This window comes from Rana temporaria, chromosome 8 (genome assembly GCF_905171775.1).
Source record: "Rana temporaria chromosome 8, aRanTem1.1, whole genome shotgun sequence".
In the NCBI taxonomy this organism is placed as follows: Eukaryota; Metazoa; Chordata; class Amphibia; order Anura; family Ranidae; genus Rana; species Rana temporaria.
Genome location: NC_053496.1, coordinates 76,871,711 through 76,896,113, shown reverse-complemented (window position 1 = coordinate 76,896,113; position 24,403 = coordinate 76,871,711). Strand labels below are relative to the sequence as shown.

General features: G+C 39.8%; 1 protein-coding gene across 3 annotated transcripts in view; it reads right to left on the bottom strand.

Annotated features, from left to right (window-relative positions):
• Positions 1–24,403, bottom strand: part of PRKG1 (protein kinase cGMP-dependent 1) — a 1,173,427-nt gene that overhangs the window by 13,714 nt on the left and 1,135,310 nt on the right. For all 3 annotated transcript variants that reach the window (XM_040362065.1, XM_040362066.1, XM_040362064.1), the window contains exons 12-15: positions 20,408–20,497; positions 13,110–13,251; positions 11,730–11,893; positions 7,463–7,585 (exon numbers count right to left, since the gene is read on the bottom strand). In XM_040362065.1, the coding sequence (XP_040217999.1) occupies positions 7,463–7,585; positions 11,730–11,893; positions 13,110–13,251; positions 20,408–20,497 (519 nt within the window). The remainder of the gene's footprint in view (positions 1–7,462; positions 7,586–11,729; positions 11,894–13,109; positions 13,252–20,407; positions 20,498–24,403) is intronic.

Here is a 24,403-nt window from a genome sequence, read left to right as displayed (position 1 = left end):
AGTGGATAACAATGTGATGCAGTCCGTCACAAACCTGAGGCTTGGGAGACGTTGGACCTTTCAACAGGACAATGATCCCAAGCATACCTCCAAGTCCACTAGAGCATGGTTGCAGATTAAAGGTTGGAACATTTTGGAGTGGCCATCGCAGTCACCAGACTTAAATCCGATTGAGAACCTCTGGTGGGACTTAACGAAAGCAGTTGCAGTGCGCAAGCCTAAGAATGTGACTGAACTGGAGGCTTTTGCCCATGACGAATGGGCCAAGATACCCGTAGATCGCTGCAAGACACTTGTGTCAAGCTATGCTTCACGTTTAAAAGCTGTTCTAACTGTAAAAGGATGTTGTACTAAGTACTAAGATTGAATGTCAATTGGGGGTTGAATAAAACTGATAATGATGTGAGCACAGAAAAGACATTTGTGGTTATTTCATTATAAATGTTATGTTATATTTGTCTGACCTACACGTGCCTCTTTGATTTAATTGTAAGCAGGATGACTGAATGATCAAAATCAATGTCACACTGGGCAAAACAATCAATTTCAGTGGGGGTTGAATCATTTTGAATACAACTGTAAATGATTAACATGTCCTTATTAAAATAATTAAAATCTCCAAAAAAGATCCCTCATTGTAAATTCATCATCAATCACAATACCCACCACCCGTCTGCATTCAATTGATCCCAATGGTACCACTAGTTTAATGATGGCTCCCAAAGCTGTCATCAGCTAAATAAGGGAAGGGACAAGAATAATAGGTACATCATTGATCAAATTTGGCCAAGGCCATATTTGGTTAGTGTCATTGCACAAATACGGCCAGTAATGTCACTGCTATCCCCACCTCTTTGTTTAAAATGAGTAGAGATTCTCAATAATGTCAATAGTTCTTAGAAATGCCATTGGTGCAAGCATCAGTGGCTTCCTTAGCAACAAGTACAGTGAGAAACTGTCATATACAGATGTGGTAGACATATGGCTTCTATATATGATGCATGGCTCCCACTGAAAGGGCTAAAGTTTGAGCGCTTGTCCAAATATCTGAAAAGCCTAGGTATGGGTCGAACCATCAGCTCATCCTTAATATTCACCTCTTTCGTTTATGGAATACTTTTCTGCAGGTACACTCATTAAGGCCGAATTCTAGTCAAATATAAATGCTAACATTGTATTCAGTTATTTATTATTTTAAAATATCTTTAAAAAAAATTGTATGTATACATAAAGTCAACAAAAGTACCTGGATCTCTTTTGATATTAGCTTCACCTAATACCCTGTACAGAATCCTAATAATGAGAGGAGAAGCATTGTCAGAAGGATCAGATTTCCATCACTGAGCCTGTAGGCATAAAACCTTTGGGCCCAAAGCGACAACTCTCTGCTAAAAACATTTTTTTTTTTTTGCTTTACTATTCCCAACCTGGTTTAGTATATTAAAAGACAATGGGGGAATTGACAAACAGCGATGTAAGCATATTGGAGAAGATGCTGCTCCCAATTAAGAAGAGTACAAGCCCCTTTTGTTAGGAGCAATCAGTACTCTGTCCTGCTGTGTCTATGACAGACACAGCACAGAGAAAAGAAGACCGTGAGTTGCATGTTCTGAACTCTTTGTAATAGAGCCTTCCCCTGGTATATTCAGTATCTATGTCCGTTTCATTTCATACTGGTCCATAATATTAATTAAAAAAGGAGGATATGGTGAAGAATAGAAGATCAAATCAATGGATGACAAGTAGTATAAGAAATGAGATGTGGAATAAGTTTGAGATTTTCAGATGAGTAGGCAGGCAGAGTTTTTTGGCAACTGAATTAATTTGGCAAATGATGGAAAAGAGGCTGATGAGCCAAGGAGAGATTTATATCAAGGGTACCTGGAGGTGAATGTGTGCAGTAGAAAGCCAGGTCCTTTCACCTGGCAGAAGTCTGGGAATCCTATTGAAATGAGGATCCACAGCACTTTGGTAGTTAAAAGACACCAGATGTTGGTTTTTGGAAATTTCTGCCCAGATGGAACTTAAAGGATTGTTGAGATTCCACTGCAGCTGGCCCAAGCAGAGAAATGGAAATGGAGAGATGGGAATGAAACGTTGATACCCAGATGGCAGTGGGGTCTGCTCAGGATTAGAAATCTGTGATAAATTCCATGGAAATTTAACACGCAAGCAGAGGAGGGGGTAATCCAGCCCATTATGTGCAGATGATGAAGGTTTTTGTGATCCATCTATATAATTATGTGATGTGGGGAACCATCTATAGAATGTCATTATTAATGCAGGAAAGTTTAGTAGTTGTGAGCTTCCAGTCTCCGCTGTTGTTGTTTTGCTCAGCATCCAAGAATTGTTTTGAGAAAAATGATCAGGGCTTGGACCATGAGCTCCTACAACAGTGCATAAACAATCAACCTCCAAGGAAAAAAGTATATTCAGGATGCTGCGAAATGACTATGGAGAGAAAGGTAGCGTTGAGAAAAGGCATTTTTAGCATCAGGGTTCCAGACTTTTTGGGGTTTTTTTGGTAAGAAATGTAAAGAGGCCTCCAAAGTAGAATAGTCATGAATAAATTGGAGATAATTGATAAAACTCAAAGTTTTGAGTCACCTTCAATCCTAAATGTCAGTGCCAATCCATTAGAAGACCTTTGACAAAGTAGCCAAGGGATGGTACCTGAGTTTGTTTGAAAAGGCATTTCTCTAACTTATCATAGGAATGTTTGTCTCAAAGCCACCATAGGACTGTTTTCACATAAATACGATGGGTGCACAGGTCTGGGGAGAAGATAATATGGTGTAGCTATACTATAATACAAGTGTACAAGAGGCCTTGTTGACAACATTTTGGAAAATGTTCTGGGTGTTGCATTACTTGAAGTGTTGAACCTTGTGTTTATGTTCAACTCATCACCCTCCTAGTCCCCCTTAGAGATTCAGCTTAGAAAAATATGAGTTCCCCAGGATCTGTTGAACAGTTCTAAAATGTGAGTTGGGGGGGGTATTGATTTGACCAAGATGGCATAACCAATGTGTGGTCAGAGTGAACAATCTCTTTTTTTTTTCTGCAAAGAAAAAAGCCTCTGTGGGTGAATTTGATTTTCTGATAAATCCGCTTGGCATATTTTCTTGGGTATAATCTGACATGGCATGCATTTTGGGTATGGACAAAGGATAGGTACCACCATGTAAAGGAGAATTCCTCAAAAGGAGATTGAAGTAGTTGAAAGCACACTTTTTTGTTTTTTAATCAATGTCTTGGAAGGACTAGTAAACAGTGAGAGAAGTCAAATCATATAGGCTACCTTGAAGCACTCAGTAGTGAAGTTGTTGACCAAATTTTCAAAAGTGAATAGAGCACTGCTTATTGAATCCATGGCATGCCTTGCAAGGTGCCATGACCCCTGATATTTCTTCTCCAGCTCTATCTCTTGCAGCCTTGTGATTTGACATTTTTCAGGGCAAGGATTTTAAGTTCCTCCAGGGACCTCCTCACAGAGGTTTATAATTATTACCATAGTAGTGTAAGGGTGTAGCCTGAGCGTATTTGTATGTGTATTGTCAGCGTTTGTAATAGGTTTCGTATCTGCACCAGTGTTCGTGTCAGTATCTGTGTGGTTTGCGTACGATAAAAAAAGGTTTTATATTTATTATTGTGGAATTATATGACGTGTAGAGTGCTTGCCTTGTTAGTTTGCGTAAGTGCCAGTGTTTTAGGTAAGATGAAAAAAATGTTGTTTTGTCAACAAATGACAACATTCGTGGGTTCAGGCTTTCAAGTTTGTGTTACCTTCATTAATAAAGGATTAATATCTATCTATTTTAATTCTAAGGTTTATAAATTACTTAATCATTTCTAATGCTCATTCATCACTTGCGCACATACAGAGACAGGCAAAAGCCACATACCTGTTAAATCAGTATTAAACTCAAATACAAACATTTATTATACAGCAGCCTACCAATCCGTAGATGTGGTGGCTATATCAGTTTCCGGTTATAGGGTTTCTTTTTTCTATTTGCATTTGGTGACCAAGCCTGCAAATCTGTTGTATTTCACAAGCTCAAGCTCAAGCTCTCCAGCAGAATGTATCAGTTTATATAGAAGAGACAAACCACCTAACACTGGCAGGGGTGATTAAAATTATCAGCTTTTATTTATTCATGCAAAACCTTTACTCCAGAAGTAAAAAAACAATTGCTTTAAACGGATTATAGTGTGTGAGCTGGAGTTGGGCTTCATTTTGTTGGTGTAATTAAATCTACTAATACATTTAATACTACCTCCTGCCCAGACTGACAATGCTGTTGTCTCCTGTGCCTCCAGTTCTCATTCCTCCAGAGACATAAGTCTCACTAATACAGGCAGTGTGTTACTGGCCAGATCACCAGGTGAAAACCGAGGGAAATAGCCAAAGAAAAGAAAACTGATGCAGCCACCACATCTAATGGTTGGTAACATACAAAGAATAACCTGTATGTAATAAAAGTAGCATCAGTGCTCAGAGTCACATTAGGAGAAAAAGTCCATATGATAAGCAGTTCATTAGCAGAATAATCTGTAGCACATGGACATCAAATAACCACCAGCTCCTGGTTAGACCTGGGAAGGATCCCTCGAATGCATGCAAGAAAAGAAATAGCAGGGTGCCAGGTTAAGAATGGATAAAAAACACAATTTTAATGTGTAGCTCATTCACATGCAAGATACTTGTGTACAGCTCCAGTGGCCAATGCAGATTTATATATGTATGTTTGGATGGATGTGTATGCATGTGCGCATGCATAACTGTATGTGTATATACAGTGCCTTGAAAAAGTATTCAAATCCCTGGAAATTTTCTAAATGTTGTCATGTAACCAAAAACGAAAAATGCATTTATTGGAATTTTTATGTGATAGACCAACACAAAGTGGCACAAAATTGTGAAGTGGAAGGAAAATGAGAATTTTTTTTCAGGATTTTTTACAAATTAATATCTGTAAAGTGTGACGTGCATTTGTATTCAGCCCCTTTACGTTGATACCCTTAACTAAAATCTAGCGGAACCAATTGTCTTCAGAAGTCACCTAATTAGTAAATAGAGTCCACCTGTGTGTAATTAAATCTCAGTATAAATACAACTTTTCTTTGAAGCCATCAGAGGTTTGTTAGAGAACCTTAGTGACCAAACAGCATCACAAAGGCCAAGGAACACACCAGACAGGTCAGAGATAAAGTTGTGGAGAGATTTAAAGCAGGGTTAGATTATAAAAAAAAATACATACCCAGCTTTGAACATCTCACGGAGCACTGTTCAATTTATCATCCAAAAATGGAAAGAGTATGGCACAACTGTAAACCTACCAAGACATGGCCATCCACCTAAACTATGTCCCCCATATTTCTTCTTGCAAACATGTGGAAGAAGATACTCTGTTCAGTTGAGACCAAAATTGAACTTTTTGGCCTAAAAGCAAAATGCTATGTGTGGTGGAAAACGGAACACTGCTTATAACCACCGTGAAACATGAATGTTTTTCTTCAGCAGGGACAGGGAAGCTGGTTAGAGTTGGAAGCTGGACAGAGTTGATAGGAAGATGGATGGAGCCAAATACACACAATCTTAGAAGAAAACCTGTTGGGGTCTACAAAAGACTTGGGACTGGGGCAGAGGTTTACCTTCCAGCAGGACAATTACCCTAAACATACAGCACTCAGAATGTGAAAGTCCCTCCAGCCATGAAAGTGATGAAGTTGGATAGGATGGGTGTCACCAATCAAAATAAACACACCGTGCTTACCAGAAAACATGTAACCCCCTAATAAGAGTGGTCAACTGCCCATAATTACAGTTTCCAGGCCAGAATCCCACACACGTCACTGGACAAACACCATAGAGATGATCGATTTAAAACAGGAAATACAACTCACTGAATATACTCCCCCATGGAGGGGGTTATCGAATCTCCAGACTGAACAGCTCAGCCAGACAGGTCCTGGGTGATGAGGCAGCTGCTGGAGCCGATGAATTTGAGACTTGTTTTGAACCTCTCCCTCACACCACACCAGTTGAACTATATACAGTATAATTTTTTATATATATATATATATATATATATATATATATATATATATATATATATATATATACTTGTTGTACCATGAGGTAACAATTGCGTTTACTATATTTTTGTCTCAATGGATCAGATGATCTGCCTGTTTTTAGCTGTAATTATTTTCCTTGAATTTTTTATTTCTATTTTCTCTGTCAACTGTTTATTTTTTGCAAATATTTTTATACTTTTGCAGGGCTTTGTTGACCCTTGGTGGCTTTATTTGGGTTGTTTGCAATGGGTGCCATGTGACAGCCCCACCCTTCCCCACCTGATTGGTCTGCATGACCAGGCTTGACAGCTCTCATTATCTCCTTCCCTTGGGATGGGTCAGCTTTATAAAGGAGATGGGGCCTCAGAAATGCATTGCGGCTCACCCCCTCTACCTGCCACCGCTCCCTTGGTATGGTCAGAGCAAAGGCTTCAGATGCCGATATTTCATCCACCATGAGCTGGCTTTTGTCTATGTGTTCCTATAGCCAATCACCAGTCTTGTCAGACTGCTGCTTGTTGTTGTTGCACATTCATGTGAGTGAGCTACTGTACACAAATAATTGTGTTTTTTTGTTCATTCTTAACCTGACGTCTCTTTTCTTGCATCTAATGATTAGTAACCTGCAATATATTTTTGGGGTTTTAGGTTTAATACCACTTTAACTCTATTGTGAGTGAAAACTAGAGTACCCAGAGAAAGCCAATACAAAACTGTGAAAACCTATATACTTTGCTACGATAGATGTTATCCATTTAGCAACACTGTTTATCTGCTAACATTACACCAACTTAGCCATAAGAGGGCAGTGCACTTCTGCAGATAAATCACACAAAATATTTCTATAGCTGAATGTAAAAGAAAAGTGCGTAATCTAAATGTGATGGTTCAGTAGACTTTGTCTGCCACCATTAAAAAAAATATTTGGGATTTATGGTCCCTGTCTACAGCAGAAGTGCCACAAACAACTCTGTTTCCATACAGTTCCAAACTTGATGACTTGATCAGAAGTTTAAAAATGAATGTTGATGTATTTTATGATGCTTACTCAAGTTCTCCAAGTAAGCAGAACCTGCCCAAGTTGAAGTGGTGTTTGGTTATTATTGTTTCTGTTTGAATGTGTTCAATCATAACTGCAGGTAATCCAAAACTCACATTTTTTTTTACAGTATATCTACTTCTTTATAGGAATTGTTGATTGTACACGAATCGATCGTATTTGTAAATGGTGGGGTATAACCAGTGAATGAACCTCTAAAGGTAAAACAAGAGTCTGTCTTGTTTAGCAAGGGATTACTACATTTATGCAGAATCAACTGGCAAGGGATTAAGATAGTACAATGCAGTCTTTAATATAGGAGAGGTGAGAAATGCTTACCTGCATAGTTTTTTTATTAAATTAGCAGCATTTTTGGTAATCTTCTTTGGAAATTCAATCATGTCGATTCCTCTTAGTATTATGTTATATGTTTTCATAGGGTCTGGACCTGAGAACGGAGGGCTGAAGACAAATGTATATGGTAGAATTAATATTAACAACATTTTTATTTTGTCACAACTTTTTGTGCAGTTTTTGCAATAAGTAAGACCCCTTTCACACTGGAGCAGGCTATTGCGCTATAATAGCACCTGCAAACCGATCCTAAACAGCCGCTGCTGTGTCTTAGGGCTTTCACACTGGAGTGGTGCCCTAGCAGGACGGTAAAAAAAGTCCTGCTAGCCGCATCTTTGGAGCAGTGTGTATACCGCTCCTGCCCATTGAAATCAATGGGACACCGCGGCTATACCGCCGGCAATGCGCATCTGCAGAGGCACTTTGCTGTGTTTTTTAACCCTTTCTTGGCCGCAAAAGGGGGGTAAAACCCCCCGCTAGCGGCTGAATAGCTCCACGAAATTGGCGGTAAAGCGTCGCCGCCCCTGCCCCAGTGTGAAAGGGGCCTAACTCTTGAAATGTACCAAACAAAATAATGTCTCACACCCCTAAGAATGCAGACTTAGATTCACCAATGTACCAAGGAAATGGAAAAAAAGCTGCATTTCTTTATAATAGTGCCTGTCTCTTTCAATATTTTTCTCATATCTTCCATCCCATAAAACACCTAAAATGTACCCCTTACAATACAAGACATAGTCATCTCAGAGTCCATAATTTCCATGAAAAAAAATAATATCAATGATTATACCTAGGAAGTTTTAAAGGTCAGTGAGCCTGGAATTGGGTGCAGAGCAAGCATGCACCATGTCAAACCTAAATGTAGCACATCTTTTTAGTTTTCAATCAAAATCCAGAAAGTTCCCAAGTATGTAATTTATGCATATAACCCAAACCCAAAAATATACATAATAAATTCTGTACATCACAGGGACGTGCAGTGAGGTCAGTGGCTGGTGAGGGACTGGCTAGTATCCGAGCCAGATACACACATGCATGCATTAAGAAGGGGATTAACTCCAGGGATAAAGAGATATTCTCCCACTTCACAAGACTTTGGTGCGGCCTCATCTGGAGTATGCTGTCCAGTTCTGGGCACCTTTCCTTAAGGAAGGATGTACTGGAAATGGAGCGAGTACAAATGAGGGCAACAAAGCTAATAAAGGGTCTGGAGGATATTGGCTATGAAGAAAGGTTGTGAGCACTGAATTTATTCTCTCTGGAGAAGAGATGTTTGAAAGAGGATATGATTTAAATTTACAAATACCTTACTGGTGACTTCACAATAGGGATAAAACTTTTTTTGTGGAAGGGAGTTCAATAGGACACGTGGCCACTCATTAAAATTAGAAGAAAAGCGATTTAACCTTAAACTGCGTAGAGGGTTCTTTACTATAAGAGCGGCAAGGATGTGGAATTCACTTCCACAGGTGGTGGTTTCAGCCGGGGGTATCGATAGTTTCAGAAAACTATTAGATAAGCACCTGAACAACCACAACAGACAAGGATATACAATGTAATACTGACATATACTCACATTATACATAGGTTGGACCTGATGTCTTTTTTCAACCTCACCTATTATGTAACTATGTAACATATTAATATATGATTTAGCTTGTACCTTTTCAGCAGCAACAGATTCTCATTCTCCCTCTTAACTGTGTGAGAAAAACATGGGATTATCTGTAAATCTTATACCCATAAACCCATGTTTTTTCCTTGTAGTTAAAGCGGATTTCCGACTATAAAAAAATATTAAAAATCAGCAGCTACAAATACTGCAGCTGCTGACTTTCAATAATCGGACACTCACCTGTCCCAGGGCCCAGCCATGCGGTTGAATGAAGCCCCACTCGTCTCTCCCTCCTCTCCACGGCGCCGGCATTGTCACTGGGGGCACCGGCTGTGGCTTCACAGCTGGGCACACACTGTGCATGCGCAAGCCGTGCTGCGCACTGTGACTGGCTGGGCAATCATCTGGGACCTGTGGCACGTCCCAGATGATTGGCGAGAGGGAGGGGGAGAGGTGAACTTCCTTCCGGTGCTGCGGAGCCCCGGGAGGAAGTGGGAGCTGGAACCCTCTAAAAAAAAAGGGTTTCTGCCCCCCCCCCCCCAAAAAAAAATTGTCATGCCAAATGTGGCATGTCCGGGGGTCACCTTCCCTTAAAGCGGAAGTTCAATTTTTGGGTGGAATTATGCTTTAAGAGGGCTGGATGGAAGCATTTGTCTTTTAGACACATGCCCCCTGCTATGACACTGCATTGGGAGGCGTGCCTCCACTGCAGATTTTTTATTGGGCAGCTTGGGCCAATGGTACTTTACCATTGGTCCAAGTCTCCAAGCTGTCCATTGAGCTCACTGCCTCTGACAAGAAGTGAGGAGAGGCACTGTGAGATCATTCTCTCAGAAGGCTTCAAACAGAGTCTGCCAGATTGTATATAAACTGGCTGCTCTGTATGTAGCTACTGACAGGCTGCGCAAGGAGCCATGTATACCTGGAAACATAGATTATAGGGGTCTCCGTGACCCCAGGTCGCCAAGCTACGATCCTTAAAGTCAATCTTTTTTTATGGCAGGTGCACTTGCCTCCCCTGACTGCACATCCCTGGTACATCAGGTACCTATACTTTTCAAACTAAAATGTTAAGAAATATCAAGCTACAAGTAAATAAAACATTTTGCACTTTATACATACATACTTTGTACCAATAAAAAACTAAAATAAGTAAGAAAGAGGATGTGGATCTCAGGCTAGAAGTGCAATAAAGGGTAAGGTGCAAAGAGATTGATGGAACCTCATAGTAAGGCCTAAGGTTTATCATGGAAACCCACCCCTTCTTGAGTAGACTATAGTTATATATTGTCTGCTAACCCTAAAAATGTGATTCAAGTTGGGAGGAGACATATATCTTTATAAATGATTTGTATGTTGACATACCGTGTTTCTCTGAAAATAAGACCGGGTCTTATATTAATTTGGGCCACAAAAAACACACTAGGGCTTATTTTCAGGGTAGGGCTTATTTATTTACTGTATTAATATTGTATACGTATAAAGTGTGCAATAAACCTCAAGTCTGTCTGGCTGACAGTCTTAAAGTGGTTGTAACCCTTAAAAAAATCCTGTTCCTTTTTAAAAGCATGAAATAAATCAATAAAATATCTTTATAAAAATGTCCTAGGTCTTCTCCGTCCCTGCTCCCCCCTCATTGTCATGTCAGGAGAAAGTATCTAAAGTACCTTTATAACACCTTTGTAACAGCTCCCTCATCTTCTCTGAGTCTGAGGAGAAAAGAGATGAGCCGAGAGTGTCGCTGACATCAGCCTGCTCCATGATCTGAAGAGGGAGGGGCGGGCGACATCAGCATGGAGGAAGTAGAAAAACCAAGATTCCCTCTGCCATCAGCGCGCTCCGTGAACTGAAAAGGGAGGGGCGGGTGACAGCAGAGAGGAAGGGAGGAAATAGAAGAGCTGAGATCCCCCCTGCCGTCAGCCTGCTCCGTGAACTGAAGAGGGAGGGGCAGCCGACGTCAGCGGGGAGGAGGGGGGAAAGAGAAGAGCCGAGATCCCCGCTGACATGATCCTGCTCCGTGCACAGAAGGAGCCGCAGATGTCAGCCGGGAGTAGAGTCAGTGATGGGTGTAAACAGGAGGTTTTCAATGCAGCAACAATCGGAGACACTGCCACAGTTATACAAAACAGAGTATAGGATTTTTAATGAAATTTACTAGGTCTTATTTTTGGGGTAGGGCTTATATTGCAGCCCACCCTGATAATCCAGCTAGGGCTTATTTTCGGGGTAGGGTGTATTTTCGGGGAAACACTGTAGCACCAGACTTGCATGAATATACACTTGTACAAGGATGTGCTTAGGAACCAGTCCGGCCCTTCGCATGGATGTACGGTTTGGTATGCCCATGTGAATGAGGTCCTATTGGAAGCAGAATGCTTCAGGAATAGGGAAAATAAAAAAGTGTGTTGGTGGTATGTTACCTAGCCAAATACATTTGATTAAATTAGTTCAATCCCTGCACCAGAGTATATGTTATAAACTTTCAGACTTAGAGAACTGTTAGTGCCCAAGTTAAATAAGCTGTGTTTTCCATTTATGACTGCCAAGTTTTGCTGCTGCCAATGCTATAATCAAAGTGACAAAAGCATAAATCTTCCACACTCGGCTCTTCTATTTATATGGTAGCGATGCTCATACCTGCCAGTCAGGAGTTCATACATTAAGATTCCCAGTGACCAGTAGTCTGCTGAAATGTCATGACCTTTGTTTAAGATGATCTCTGGAGCTACATATTCAGGGGTACCACAAAAAGTCCATGTTTTCTTTCCAAAGCCTATTTTTTTTGCAAAGCCAAAGTCAACCTGTGCGAGAAGAAAAGTATAATCAAAGCTTAGAAATTGGCACTATGCTTGTTCCAAGAAAAAAGACATCTGCAATTAATATTTATATAGGCTTTTGCTTTGAAGTGGGTATAACACTCCTGTGCAGTATTATCACATAAGCAAAGAAAAAAATATAATATTTGGGGTATTTTTATTTTCAATTCAATACATATATTCCTCTCAGATTTTACCACTAGTGTTATGTACTTTAATTGACTCCCTTAAAGTTAATAATTTTTTAGACAAGTACTTATGAAAGCTAATTTCATAACAATGAGGTTAGTATTACTGTTAGAAGTCATTTGGGTGTAAAGGAAAATAAGATTTGAATGTTTGCTTGTAGGTAGCATCTACATTTTGCAATAGAAGGTGGCATGCTTTGATGTGGTCAGATGGTAGTCTAGGATCCTGGCTCATGGATGACACAATCACCTAAATCCCAGAGCCTATAGATTAGTTTTATGTCTTGGCCACTACAAAGTACGGTATATTGCTCCACCGCAGGCACACAAAGCCCTTTGTTTCTCTGGCTCAGGGTACAGGCTTATGTTGGTTGTTGACTGCTCCATAGATTTCACATTAAGCAAAAACCAAGAGGGAAACATTCTCCATTTTAAAGCCTTGTGCATAGGTTTATTTCAATTTTCAATGCACAGGCTGTTCCACCTGATTCTGCAGCCGCTAACGCATTTCAATCCATTTGATGCTTATTCAAAGATTTATGTTTTGTATCAATTAAACTCATGCTGAAGCCTCTCACCTTGTTATAATGTACTTTTAATGTACCATACTTGTTATAATATTCTTATAAGCAAGGCCTAGAGTAAGAGAGACAGGGGTTTGATTTCTTCCTGCCTGTGCAACTGATATCATTCTCCGGCATTATGACTTTTAAGCCTAGGTACAGTCACATGACTGAAGTGTAATTATTTCTCTTAAAGGTAGATATTTAAACAACATATTGTTGCTGTATATTAATGATTTAATGTATATTACTGTGATTAGCATGGTTAAGCTGGTTAATAATGAAGGAATTTGTTTAAGTGTTTGGTATCTTCAGTGCAAAACTATATTCAGTTGTGCAAATTTTTTTGTACATATGTAACACTTTGCACATACATATACTCATTCACTTACATCCTTTAAAAGTAAGTGCTACAATAAATATTGTTTAGGTTACATCTTTTTTACTCACCAACTTTGCATAACCTCGATGGTCCAAAATAAGGTTCTCCGGCTTGAGGTCCCTATAAATTATTCCTTTGGAATGCAGATAAGCAAAGGCCTCAACTACACAAGCTGTATAAAACCTTGTTGTAGAATCTTCAAATGAGCCTCTGAAACAAATACCATAAATAAAATCACTATCCATCCATAGCACATTTCATTGTATAATAGAAATCACAGTCACAATGAATAAAAAGACATTTGCATTCAACATGGGCTGCTGTTGAATGACCTTAGTGCAGCTTATTCGTCTGCCTAAGGTATAAACACAGTTAAGTACAATGATAAAATGCATGTGCCATGAGCAACGTAAGTGTGCAATGGAAAATATACACTAAATAATTTGCAGTTTAAACTCCAAGCATGCCATGGTATAGTTGTGATTTTCTAGTGACAAGGTTTAAAGAATCCTAATTTACAGGGTTTTTTTTCCCCCCATTTTATTCCTATTTTTAAATTTTGCTAAAAATCAAATTTTTTACGCCTTTATTTAACCATTTTTGCAATAAAACAAAGAAGACATGGGGCCAAGAACATAAATGAGCCAAGGTAATAGATGTAAACACACAGGGGCAGATCCACAAAGATCTGCCCCGGCGCAGCGTATCTGAGATACGCTACACCGCCGTAACTTACTTTTTTTGGTTTGAATCCTGAAAGAATTTGCGCCGTAAGTTACGGCGGCGTAGTGTATCTCTCGCGGCGTAACGGTGCCTAATTCAAATCGGCGAGTAGGGGGGCGTGTTTCATTTAAATGAAGCGCGTCCCCGCGCCGAACGAACTGTGCATGCGCCGTCCCTAAATTTCCCTGCCGTGCATTGCGCTAAATGACGTCGCAAGGACGTCATTGTTTTGACGTGGACGTAAATTACGTCCAGCCCGATTCACGGACGACTTGCGCAAATGAAAAAAAAATTTTTTATTATACGCGGGAACGACAGCCATACTTAACATTGAGTACGCCAACAAACAGCAGCTTTAACTATACGCCGGAAAAAACAGACTAGGGACAACGTAAAAGAATGCGACGACGTACGCCTGTCGGATCTAACCCAGATGCCGTCGTATCTTGTTTTGTGGATTCAAAACAAAGATACGACGCTGGAAATTTGAAAGTATGCCGGCGTATCAGTAGATACGCCGGCGTACTCGCTTTGTGGATCTGCCCCACAGATGTTTCTGTTAAGGTGGGGGTCATGGGAAAATAAAATGTCTACATTTAAAGTATTTTTTTTCCTCCTCCTTACTCTCCCCTGCCTCCCCCTTCTGTCCCTTCCTTCCCTATTCAGCATTTTATTACATGTTATTATTATATTTCTCCCTATTGGTTGCTGTTGCCATTGCTCTCTGATACTCTCGGTCTTACAACTTGGAAAATCCAATGTTAAAAAAAGTATTCACTTTAATATAGACTTTAACCAAGTGATATCAAATGATAAAAGATAAAGTAAAAAAAAATAGGCAATGACTCTAATGCTTGTTTTGCCTAAAGCAAGTCCTAACTTAAATATGGTAATATCTTGTTTATTTTTTATTTAATTTTTTGGGGGGGTGTTATGCAATATTGGGCAAACTAATGACATTCTTGGTCTGAGCATACATATATCCTTACACAGCAATAGTCTACAAAATCAAGCCTTAACATGTGAATATACTAAATAAAGACAGATACTTGAAGTCGGCCGAGTTCCTTTTGTGGTTTGCCATTTCACAAATTTTATGTAGCTTTTGTGAAATTAGCCCTCATAACACGTTGGATGTACATTGATTTTTGTAGCTTACAGTATGGAAAATTCATCACCATGCAGCATTTGTTAGGATATCACTTGCAGAAAAGTACGCATAGATTTAAGAAGTTGTTTAAAAGTCACTAGCTATATATTACTTGAATATGTACAGTGCTGCAAATAATGTGATGCATTGCTTCCACAGTCCTTGAAACATATAGATGAATAGGCATGGTGAAACACAAGGGTAAATTAAAAAGAAAATACATAGAAAAATGGAAACACATTGACGGAGTGCTTGTGTATTAACCAGTATGTACACACTGCAATGGGCAATGTAATTTATGCTCTTTAATAATCATTACTCTATGGACCAGTTTCAGCCATGGTCAACTTTGTAGGAAGATATCACTACCTACTTATGACGATAAAGTATTAAAATGCCTGCATACATGCTGGTAATAAGACACAATAGGAAACAGACATAGCAGAATAAAGTTCATACTTATACACAATTTGAGTTACTCCTGGTGTTGCTTTGCTGTTGAATAGTTGACATACGATAGTAATTGATGGGAAAAAGAGCAAAATGCAGAGAACTGTAATTTCTTCAAACAAATGACGCAGAATGACTGTAACACATTGCCATTGCACATCACACTTCTCCAAATCACACATTATCCTCCACCAGATCTGACCACAGAGGAGTGCATCTGTTATGTGTGATTGTTTTTACAAGAGCAGAAGGGGAAATAAAAGGACTAATGAAATCTAGCATCAAAGTACCAAAGCATCAGAAGATAGTGGAAATGAAATAGGATGTTCCCTGTTAATTACTTTGCATTTCCTAGTGTGTTCTGTTTACCAGTGATAATAGAGAGGAATGCCAAGAAAAATTTACCTAATTTAGATTAACCGTGTTCAGTAATTTAATATATGTAATATATTCTCGGAAGTTGACCAGGAAGTGAAAGCTATGGTGAGCTTAAGCATATTAGCTACAACTGTTTTACTTGATCATATGAGTGGTCAAAAAATGAAGCGAAAGGAAACTTAATTTTTACATGTTCTCGCGTTAAATTGGAAACTCATTCTTGAACAGTATGCATATAACAAAAATAAAAGGTAGGTTTGCATAAAAAAATAAACATCATAAATAAAACTAGATGCATAACATACTTTTTCTGTTACTAATTCAGCCTTACATGGGGTATTTTTTTTAGCCATCTCATCTGTAGTCCTTTCTCACATACAGTGCCTTGAAAAAGTATTCATAACCCTTGAAATTTTCCACATTATGTCATGTTACAACCAAAAACGTAACTGTATTTTATTTGATAGACCAACACAAAGTGGGATATAATTGTGAAGTGGAAGGAAAATGATAAATGGTTTTCATCATTTTTTTACAAATAAATATGTGGAAAGTGTGGTGTGCATTTGTATTCAGCCCCTCTGAGTCAATATTTTGTAGAACCACCTTTCACTGCAATTACAGCTTTAAGATATCCCCAAGTTGAAGGTGTATGAATACTTTTTCAAGGCAATGTAAAGCCCCACACATACGGTAGGACTTTTTGACAAAAAAATTCAAAATGAGCAAGTGTACGCTCCCCCGGACAAACTTTTTCGGTTTTCATCGGACAAAAGTTCGCTCTGCAAACAGACAAACTTTTTGGCAACAAAAGTCCTACGGTGCAAAGTCCTATCGTGTGTACAGAAATCCATCAGACTTTTGTCCGAAGTACAAACACGCATGCCCAGAACCAATGTTAAAATCAACGAACAATAGCAGAAGTTGATCAAAGGGTGTCGGAAGAGAGCAGAAAAACCACGTGATGTTGGGAAAGTTTGGGGAAAGTTTGCAGAAAAGTCCTGCCGTGTGTATGCTATGGGTGTGCCCGGCCAACTCCCTTCAAACAAAAATCCACGGAAAAGTGTTAGCTTAACACCTAAGTATTATTTTACATGGATGAGTGGCTACAATCTAATAGGTGTATCTCAAAGTTGGGAAGGCTTTTAAGTTTATATCAAGACACAAAAAAAAACGTGCATTATATCTGTGCAGTACATGCCCATTTCCATGTGTTTTATCCCTTCAAAGACTCTGCATGTAAAGAAAAATACCTGTTGATTGCCACAAATGCACTCTGCTTTTGCACTTTGTTGTGAGCTGACAACACAGCAGTTTTGTGGTATCAGTGGTGTCAGCCCTACCCATTGTCTTTTGTTAAGTCATGTATCCACCCTCAGAACTCTAAAATATGAATGCTAGTCATCCTGTAGTCCGTGATAAGAACTAGGTAAGCTAAACAAACTTGTTAAAGTGTATCTATGGTCATTATAAATGGTAAAATCATGTACAGTGGAACCTCGGATTGCGAGTAATGAGCATTTCGCAATACGAGCACTGTATTTTTAAAAATCATAACTCGGTTTTGTGAGTGTTGTCTCGTAAAACGAGCATGATTCAGGCCAAAGTGGTGTGCAGTACTGCGTTTGGCCTGAGGTGGGGGCGCCGGAGCCGAGCAGAGCCGAACGTCGGCGATCGGCGCTGTGTCCTGGGGCCTTTTCAGCCATTTCCGAGGCTCTCCGGCACCCCCACCTCTGGCCGCATGCAGTATTGCATGCCATTGAAGTCAATGGGGAACAAATTATTTTCATTTACATTGACTTCAATGGGGAAACTCGCTTTGATATGCAAGTACTTTGAATTACAAGCATTCTCCTGGAACGAATTATGCTCGTAATCCAAGGTTCCACTGTATTTCAATGATTTCAAGCCTACTACTTTAACTCTGAATGATCTTGGAGTTTGTAAACTTACTTTGTGAAGATCCATCCCTACACATTTACTTGAATTCTGTGACACATATTTACTATGTCCTGTGAGTAGCCACTGCTGTGTCACATCATTCGTAGGCATGAGCTTCGAGTTCGAGTCAAACTCATGTTCGACTCGAACATTGCCTGTTCGCCTGTTCGTCGAACAGCGAACAATTTGAGGTGTTCACGACAAATTCTAAAAGCCGCGGAACACCCTGTAAAAGTCTATGGGAGAAATCTAAAGTGCTAATTTTAAACGCTAATATGTAAGGTATTGTCCTAAAAAGTATTTGGGGACCTGGGTCCTGCCCCAGGGGACATGCATCAATGCAAAAAAATGGCTGTTTTTTCGGGAGCAGTGAATTTAATAATGCTTAAAGTGAAACAACAAAAGTGAAATATTCCTTTTAAAATTCGTACCTAGGGGGGTGTATAAGTATGTCTGCCAAGTAGCGCTTGTTTACCATGCTTAGAACTGTCCCTGCACAAAGTGTAATTTCTGAAGGGAAAAAAGTCATTTAAAAGCACTCGCGGCTATAATGAATTGTCGGCTCCCGGCAATTCAGAGAAAAGTCATTGATAAAAAAAAAAAAGCGTGAGGGTCCCCCCAAATTTAATTACCAGACCCTTCAGGTCTGGTATGGATATTAAGGGAAACTCCAGCATTACATTTTTTAAAAAATTACGTGGGGTTCCCCCAAATATCTATTCCAGACTCTTCGGGTCTGGTGTGGATTTTAAGGGGAACTCCACCCCAAATTAAAAAAAAAATGGTGTGGAGTTCCCCCAAAAATCCACACCAGACCCCTTATCCGAGCACGCAACCTGGCAGGCTGAAGAAAAAGAGGGAGGCAAGAGAGCGCCCCCCCCTCCTGAACCGTACCAGGCCACATGCCCTCAACATTGGGAGGACCCCTCAAAGCATGTCCCCATGTTTATTTCAAACGTTCGGGTCCCATAGACTTTAACAGGGTTCTAAAGTTCACACAAACTTTTGGTCTGTTCGCAGGTTCTGGTGCGAACTGACCAGAGATCAAGAGAGGAGAAGTATCTGTAGGCACAGTACAGACAGGGATTACTGATGCAAGCAGCAAGGTGCCATGGGATATGCAATCCTTAAAATTGGAATGTAAACATCAGAGGAGAAGCTGCAAAGCATGAAAGGAATCCTATCCAGGTGTATGTGGAAAGAGATTGTCAGCAGACAGGAAGCACTTACAACACCAAAGAGGATTTTTCAAGTAAGCTTTAATTAGATTGTCAAATATAACTATTGTTTGTATTGCTATTACAGTGCTGATGTTATAAAAAGAAAGTGTATGCCATGACAATAGAACTCCTTTAAGATAACACAAGAAGTGTGTAGAGGACAGGTCTAAATTTCTGACAAAATCAACAGGCTTTTCCTTTATTGTTTTTTTTTTTTTTTTTTTTCATTTAATAAACAAATGCTTCTGGTGGTATATATATATAGGAGGCCAGAATCAATTTTTTTTTTTTTTTTTTTAGGATTTATATACACTTTAAGGTGCTGCCTGAATAAACTTTCTTGGTAAATGCAGGGTGTTTGGAGAAACAGTATGGTTTAGGAAAGCAGCATTTCTCTACATACTCAGGATTCACAGATTTGCATGGCCTGTCCTGCATGTGCACTATAGCCTGTTTTTATACATGTTTGCCATAGCGGTCAAAATGGGCTGCATTCATAACACACACATCATGCAATGCAAGGCTTTATGACACATCTGTCATATGCATCCTTTTGTACATGTGCAAACGCCATAACTCTTCTCTTGCTAAAACAGTGTTTGCTGTAATGACTACCCAAAAAAAGGTAAGTACAGTACATGAAATGTTGTAGTCACTCTATAACAGGTGAGTCTCATTGTGTTTACCATTTAGAAAAAAAATGATTTATTTACTTTATTAAAGCTGAGTTCCACCCACTTTTTAGGCGTCTCATCATTAGCTTCTTAATGGGCCATAATGACTGCATTGGGCATTTTTTTTTTCCTTGCTTAACCCTGTTTTCAAGGTTTTCTTTCTCTCTTCCGGGTTCTCCCATCCATGGTGACCTACAATAATATCCTGTGGTGCACTGGCTCCTGGGAGATGTGTGTCAGGATTCCCAGGAGTCAGTGGGCATCTCTGCCTCTCACTATCCCACTGCGCCGTGTGTTTAATGTGCATGCATGAGATTGGGAGATAGCTAGCAGCACCGTATCCCAGGAAGAGAGTCCCAGTGGGCTTCATATGCCCACAATTAAGGTGGAAATGCTCAGGAAGACCAAATCTAAGGCAAGCCCATTCTAAAAAACATGTACACGAAAGGGGATTGAATTGAAGACACAATTTCATGTATATTATGTAGACAAGCAGAGGGGATGCCGATTTTTTTTTTTAGAAATGTGGTCGGAACTCCGCTTTAAGGCCTAACATTGTTGTACAAATCTCGTAATCCATTGTTTGTTTCACAAAAAACAAAAGCAGCGGTAAAATTCAAGCTGCACATGATACAAAATCATAAAAGTTTCTAAATCATAGATAAAGGTAATTTAAATTAATGCCTAGCCATGAGTCCCACTGCCAGAAAGTATTGAGCTGGCAGAGGTCAATGGATTGGTGCCATAAAACCAATATTTTACAGTGTCTATTTTCTGATGCTACTATATTTTTTGACAAGATCTGTGCCCACAACTCTGAGGTTACATACCTGTCCCTGAGAATAGTCCAAAGCTCTCCACCTAGACAGGCTTCCATAAGCATATATAGATACTTGCTGTCTTTGAATGTTCTGTATAACCTATAAAGATGATCAATATATTAGTTATGCATGTAAACAAATACAACGTATAATACATTGATAGCTTTAATATAATTCTGTGTAGCTTTTGGTGTGTAAAACTTTTTTTGTGTAATCTTTCCATGTTACTTCATGAAGGGTTAAGAAGCAAAACTCTTCATTAATTTAGGATAGGAAGAGAGTAAATATCACAACATGTCACAAAATAATATAATATGGACAGTATGTATAAGCAAGCAAAAACTGAACATGATACAGATCAAACTGTCATGTTCGGACTGTGGAAAAATAAACAGTTAAATTTACACATATGAATTATCATTTGGTTAACCATGAGCAATAATATACTCAAGCAACATTTTGCTGGTGGTACTGAAGCCCCCCTCATAAAATGGGGGGGTTGTAAGAAACCATAGACGTTCTGCATATATACCTGGGTATATGTGCATAATTCCATCTGAACTCCTGTTGGGCCCTTTGTTGATAATTTCCCAGGATGGGAATCCCCTGTCCTGGGTGGAGGCACTGCTAATTGTAATATCAAACCCACTCTCCACTTACCGTATTTTCCGGCGTATAAGACTACTTTTTGCATCTAAAATCATGCCCCAAAAGTCGGGGGTCATCTTATACGCCGGGTACCTGTCAGTCAGTCAGTCAGACGGCAGCCATCCATTATTCAAAAGCGGCGCCTTCTCCTCTGACTGTTCCGTGATAGGCGGAACACTAATTTTCCCAGCAGAGCCTCTGTTCAGTGTTCCGCCTATCACGGATGCCTTCTCATCCTCGGCCTCGGACGAGAGGACATCCATGATAGGCGGAACACTGAACAGAGGCTCTGCTGGGAAAATTAGTGTTCCGCCTATCACGGAACAGCCTGAGGAGGAGGCACGGCTTTTGAATAATGGATGGCCGTCGTCTGACTGACTGACTCTGCAAACAGGAGAAGGTATGGAGATCATCGAGGCAGGGAATGGAATGGCACAGTGAGGCATGTATAGATGGCACAGTGAGGCATGTATAGATGGCACAGTGAGGCATGTATAGATGGCACAGTGAGGGGTCATCTTATACAGTGAGTATATCCCAAAACCAACATTTTAGCTGGAAAATTAGGGGGTCGTCTTATACGCTGGCAAATACGGTAGTTTTCAAGGGTATTGAGCAATGTAGCTGGTGTTTATTTTTTAGACTGTTTTATGCTTTTAATTATATGGTGGTTTTAAGGCTAAAATAATTGGCATATGTTTTTAATAAAGCCTTGGGTAGAATTTTTTTATTTTTTCTGCTTGATTATTGTTTTTTCATGGTGGATACCACAGGTTTTTGGTCTATATTATCTCTATTATAAGTATAATATATAAACAGTATCTCACAATAGTGTGTACAATAGTGACAACACTGAAGAAATTACACTTTGCTGCAATGTAAAATAGTGAGTGTACAGCTTGTATAACAGTGTAAATTTTCTTCCCCCTCAAAATAACTCAACACACAGCCATTGATGTATAAAACGCTGGCAACAAAAGTGAGTACACGTATAAGTGAAAATGTCCAAATTGGGCCCAATTAGCCATTTCCCCTCCAGTGTCATGTGACTCGTGTTACAAGGTCTCAGGTTTGAATGGGGAGCAGGTGTTTTAAATTTGGTGTTATTGCTCTCACTCTCTCATATTGGTCACTGGAAGCTCAACATGGCACCTCATGGCAAATAACTCTGAGGATCTGAAAAAAACAATTGTTACTCCACATAAAGATGGCCTAGGCTATAAAAAGATTGCCAAGAACCTGAAACTGGGCTGCAGCACGGTGGCCAAGATCATACAGCGGTTTAACAGGACAGGTTCCACTTAGAACAGGCCTCGCCATGGTTGACCAAAGATGTTGAGTGTGTGATATCCAGAGGTTGTCTTTGGGAAATAGATGTATGAATGCTGCCAGCATTTCCGCAGAGGTTAAAGGGGTGGAGGTCAGCCTGTCTGTGCTCAGACAATATTCCATCCCAGAAGGAAGCCTCTTCTAAAGATGATGCAAAAGAAAACCCACAAACAGTTTTCTGAAGACAAGCAGACTAAGGATATATATTACTGGAACCATGTCCTGTGGTCTGATGAGACCAAGATAAAATGTGGTTCAGTTGGATCAGGTGTGTGGCAACAACTAGGTGAGGAGTACACAGACAAGTGTGTCTTGCCTACAGTCAAGCATGGTGGTGGGAGTGTCATGGTCTGGGGATGCATGAGTGCTGCCGGCACTGGGGAGCTACAGTTCATTGATGGAACCATAAATGCCAACATGTACTGTGACATACTGAAGCAGAGCATGATCCTCTCCCTCTGGAGACTGTCTTGCTAAAGAAGCTGAGGGTAAAGTTGATGGACTGGCCAAGCATGTGTCCAGACCTACAGTGCCTTGAAATTCATACCCCTTGAAATTTTGTCATGTTGCAAAGAAAAACGTAAATGATTTTTTTTGGGAATTTTATGTGATAGTCCAACACAAAGTGGCACATAATTGTGAAGTGGAATGAAAATGTTAAATGGTTTTCAAAACTTTTTACAAATAAATATGTGAAAAGTGTGGCGTGCATTTGTATTCAGACCCCCTGAGTCAATATTTTGTAGAACCACCTTTCACTGCAATTACAGCTTCAAGATATCCCTGTCTTCTTGGGGATATCTCCTAGACCTTTGCACATCTAAAGAGTGACTTTTTTGCCCATTCTTCTTTGCAAAATAGCTCAAGCTCTGTCAGATTAGATGAAGAGCGTCTTTGAAAAGCAATTTTCAAGTCTTGCCACAGATTCTCAATTGGATTTAGGTATGGACTTTGGGCCATTCTAACACATGAATATGCTTTGATATAAACCCTTCCATTGTTGCTCGGGCTGTATGTTTAGGGTCATTGTCCTGTTGGAAGGTGAACCCCTGTCCCAGTCTCGTTATTTGCAGACTCTAACAAGTTTTCTTCTAAGATTGCCCTGTATTTGGCTACATCCATCTTCCCATCAACCTTGACCAGCTTCCCTGTCCCAGCTGAAGAAAAGCATCCCCAAAACATGATGCTGCCACCACCATGTTTCACGGTGGGGGCGGTGTGTTCAGGGGGATGTGCAGTGTTAGTTTTTTGCCACACATAGCGCTTTGTTTTTAGGCCAAAAAGTTCAGTTTTGGTCTCATCTGACTAGAGCACCTTCTTCCACATGTTTGCTGTGTCTACCCCCACAAGGCTTCTCAGAAAATTCAAAGGGACTTTCTATGGCTTTCTTTCAACAATGTCTTTCTTCTTACCACCCTTCCATAAAGGCCAGATTTGTCAAGTGCACGACTAATATTTGTCCTGTGGACAGATTATTCCACCTGAGCTGTGGATCTCTGCAGCTCCTCCAGAGTTACCATGGGTCTCTTGGCTGCTTCTCTGATTGATGCTCTCCTTGCCCGGCCTGTCAGTTTAGGTGAACCGTGCCTTGGTAGGTTTTCAGTTCTGCCATAATCTTTCCATTTTCAGATGATAGATTGAACAGTGCCTCGTGAAATGTTCAAAGCTTGAGATTTTTTTTTATAACAAGTACAAGCTTTACATGTCGTCACATGGTTATTCCTGACCTGCCTGGTATGTTTCTTGGCCTTCATTAAGCTGTTTGTTCACTTTTGTTCTCTAACAAACCACTGGGGCCTTCACAGAACAGCTGTATTTATACTGAGATTAATTTACAAACAGATGAACTCTATTTATTAATTAGGTGATTTATGAAGGCAATTGGTTCCACTAGATTTTAGTTAGGGTTATCAGCATAAAGGAAGCTGAATACAAATGCACGAATTTGTGAAGAAAAAAAAAATTATATATAAGCCCTCTTCTTTTCTTCCTTTGTTTTTTGACACATGCAACAATATTTGTTACCTC